Genomic DNA, 3357 nt, shown 5'->3' on the forward strand with positions numbered 1-3357 from the left:
CAGGGGGACCAGTAGCTGTTTAACACATCTGGAAGGAAACCAGTGAGATTTTAATATGATCATTATGATATGATGTTATGTGGGGGAGTGGTGGAGCAGAGGTTACAAGATGGGCCTGTGATCGTAAAGTCACAGGTTCAACTCCCGGTACCGTCAACATCAAAATGAGGTGGAAAAGGTGAAACACCCACACCTGCCTCCACCCTCATTGGCCCCCACCCTGGGCCCCTGAGCAAGGCACTCAACCCCCACCATCTGCTCCCTAAACAGGTCTCTCTTTAAAATGAGTTCTCGTGACTCAATGAGACTACCTGGGTAAATAAAGAGTAAATGAAAAAATAAAAGTTTAAAATAGAAATACTCACATTATGAGGCCAAGGTTGTGTGTGACGTGCACGTTCCTGAGAGTGTGTGTGTGACGTGCACGTTCCTGAGAGGCCACAGACAGAGCAGCTCCAGCTTTTGTTGAGTTCCTGTAGTCCTGCAGTTTTCAAGCTGAAATAAAAAACATCATGAATATGAACTTTACAGTCTCTAGTTACCTGTTCATATAAACACATGGAGGTGTCTCACCTTGTGACTGACAATAAAATATGTAACTTTATGAACTCTAATGAACTTATAATGATGCTCCTACTCTTTGAAGGTGAACCGATGGTACCACACCATCTCTCAGTCGGACAGTCTGACCAGTTTGATCAAAATCCTCCAGTTTAAAATCCTCACTGCTCAGATGAACCCTCCTCAAAGATACTTCCTCCTCTTCCTCACATCTTGTTCTTTGGGAAACCTTCAAAATGAAAACAGGACATTTGTGTCTACACAAAAACATTGTACAAAGGAGGTCAATCTTATTTTCTATTTCCTATATTCTCCCAATTTTTTATTTTTAAATTTCTTAGAACTTAAACAAAACTCCAGTTCTGATGCATATCTGTTGATAATGAACCAAAGCTGCTGAAATAGTGAGTATGCTTGTTAGAAAAATATTCCTGTCATCAGATCTCAGTCAGCTTCATTGCAGCTGAACACCGTGTTACACTGAACATCACATCAGCTGGTGGACATAAATACAGTACAGTAATATTATATTCACAAAATACTAACAATAATATGTTCATCTTACTTGTGAAAAGTTATCCCCCAAGACCTGACGTCAACAGTCCGTCGATTAGAACAGAAATAAGCTGCGAAGTGCTGAGACATCTTCTGCTTTAACTAAATAAGACGACCGCTCCAAGATGGCGGCCGAAATTCCTGCGCCGCAGCAGCCGATGAGGGATCTAGCTTTTATATGATATGTATGGTCAGGATCGTAAAGATGAAATACAACTCCTAGAATCTGAATAAAAGTGTTGTTTTCTGTGTAATAAGCAGCTGAATGGACTTCCCAAAACTGGGCATTTTAAAGGTTAAAGCAGATGCAGCCACACACCCAAATGGAAGTTGACACTTTGCTTATTTTTCAAGATATCCAGCACACGAGATTTACATATATACATATATATATATATATATATATATGATGGCAGCCATCTTGGATTTTGTCGTGGCAAGCCACCATAATGGATGTCAGTACCTCACTCATGTTTCAAGTTACTGTGTGCACAACTACTGGGGTTTTTCCAACAACGTTCAGTCAGGTCATCTTAATGATTAATTTTTTTTTTGTTGAGACGTTTTGTCTTTCATCCAAAGGACTTTGTCAGTCCAAGAAGCCACAAACAAACTCAGTCCCATAAGTAGCACACTCCGATAGTGGACCAACCAGTTTGCTGGTGATAAAATGGTTACTTGGGCCAGCCTTCTCTCCCGTTGACTCCTCTGAGGCAGCCATATCCAAAGTGGTACAAAACATCAAAGTTCATGCTCAGTAATCCAGGTAAAAATCCAACAAAGTTCAGTCAGGTCATCTGGACGCTTTTCTTTTGTTGTTGTGCCTCAGAGGAGTCGACGGGGGAGTGAGCGGGCCTCAGAAACCATCTTATCACCAGCAAACTGGTTGACCCACTATGGGAGTGTGCTGTTGTGGGACCGAGTTTGTTTGTGGCTTCTCGGACTGATGAAGTCCTTTGGATGAAGGACAAAATGTCTCAACAAAAAAGAAACTGTCCAGATGACCTGACTGAACGTTGCTGGATTTTTCTACCTGGATTATTGAGCAAGCATCGGGATACTGGGCGTTTTGTTTTTACTTACATCATGGAGAAGGAGAACCAGTGGTGTTCTATAACCCATCTTCTGAGCGTGTTACTGGTATTTGATAAGAAAAAATAAGGTACAGAAGGAGAGAATGGGTTATTAACGACACAATTTATTTGATAAAAGCAGCAGAATAATTGTATTAATTTTTAATAAAGGACAGAGCATTGCACTCATGGGAGCTGAGCACAGTCTCTGTGTAAAAAATAAACTGGAGTAACCTTCTGCTGCATCTATTATGCAAAACCGACAGAAGCTTCAACCTACGGCTGCAAGTTAAATAAAACCCAGCGGTGTTTTTATTGTACCTCTGTGTATTACTTCAGGATCCATGATGGTTATATGCTCAAGTTTGCATGTTGGCAGCTGTAACACTTATGAATACTGAATTTTCTGCGCACACAAATTGTCAAATGCACGTGCACAAATCACCTGCTGGGGACGGATCAGTCAACATGAGCGCACGGATCAGCTGCCTGTGAATGACTTTTGAGACTTTCTTACTGCTCCAGGTTCACAAAGTTAATGCTGCGTTCAGGGCTGGGGAAAAGATGGGATACCTGAGACTTACCAGATTTACCAGTAAAATGTTTACGTTGACATTACTGGATTCCAAAAGTGTTAATTTTGTGGAAATCAACAAGTTAAAATGGGCAGGTTATTTTTCATGTGGGAAATCTACCATGACACATGAAATATATTTTCATGTATTTTTTTTTGTATGGACTGTAAATTAAAAATAAACTATTCAAAATGGTTAGGTTGTTCTTCTCGTGAAAACCCTCAAAACAAAACAAAACAAAACAGAAAACAACAACAACAACAACAACAACAAACAGGAAAATATATTTTAATTTTAATTAAATTTTTCCAAAAGAATAAAATGTGTTTTTTTTTTGTGAGCTGTATGGCTGAAAGAAACATCCCAAAATTGGTATTTTATTATTTTTTGTGGAAAAACTAATAATAAAAAAATGCTGGTAGATTTCCCACATGAAGAATAACTTACTCATTTTAGATTGTATTTCATCAGAATTACCATCCATCCATCCATCCATCCATCCATCCATCCATCCATCCATCCATCCATCCATCCATCCATCCATCCATCCATCCATCCATCCATCCATCCATCCATCCATCCATCCATCCAAT

General features: G+C 39.6%; 1 protein-coding gene across 1 annotated transcript in view; it reads right to left on the bottom strand.

Moving 5' to 3' along the window:
- The window catches only part of zgc:110410 (uncharacterized protein LOC553618 homolog), a 17614-nt gene that overhangs the window by 11538 nt on the left and 2719 nt on the right, over positions 1-3357 (bottom strand). The window contains exon 5 of the mRNA XM_037677272.1: positions 2200-2253. Within this exon, the coding sequence (XP_037533200.1) occupies positions 2200-2253 (54 nt within the window). The remainder of the gene's footprint in view (positions 1-2199; positions 2254-3357) is intronic.

The sequence above is a fragment of the Nematolebias whitei genome, chromosome 5, assembly GCF_014905685.2.
Source record: "Nematolebias whitei isolate Nwh7 chromosome 5, NemWhi1, whole genome shotgun sequence".
Classification (NCBI taxonomy): Eukaryota; Metazoa; Chordata; class Actinopteri; order Cyprinodontiformes; family Rivulidae; genus Nematolebias; species Nematolebias whitei.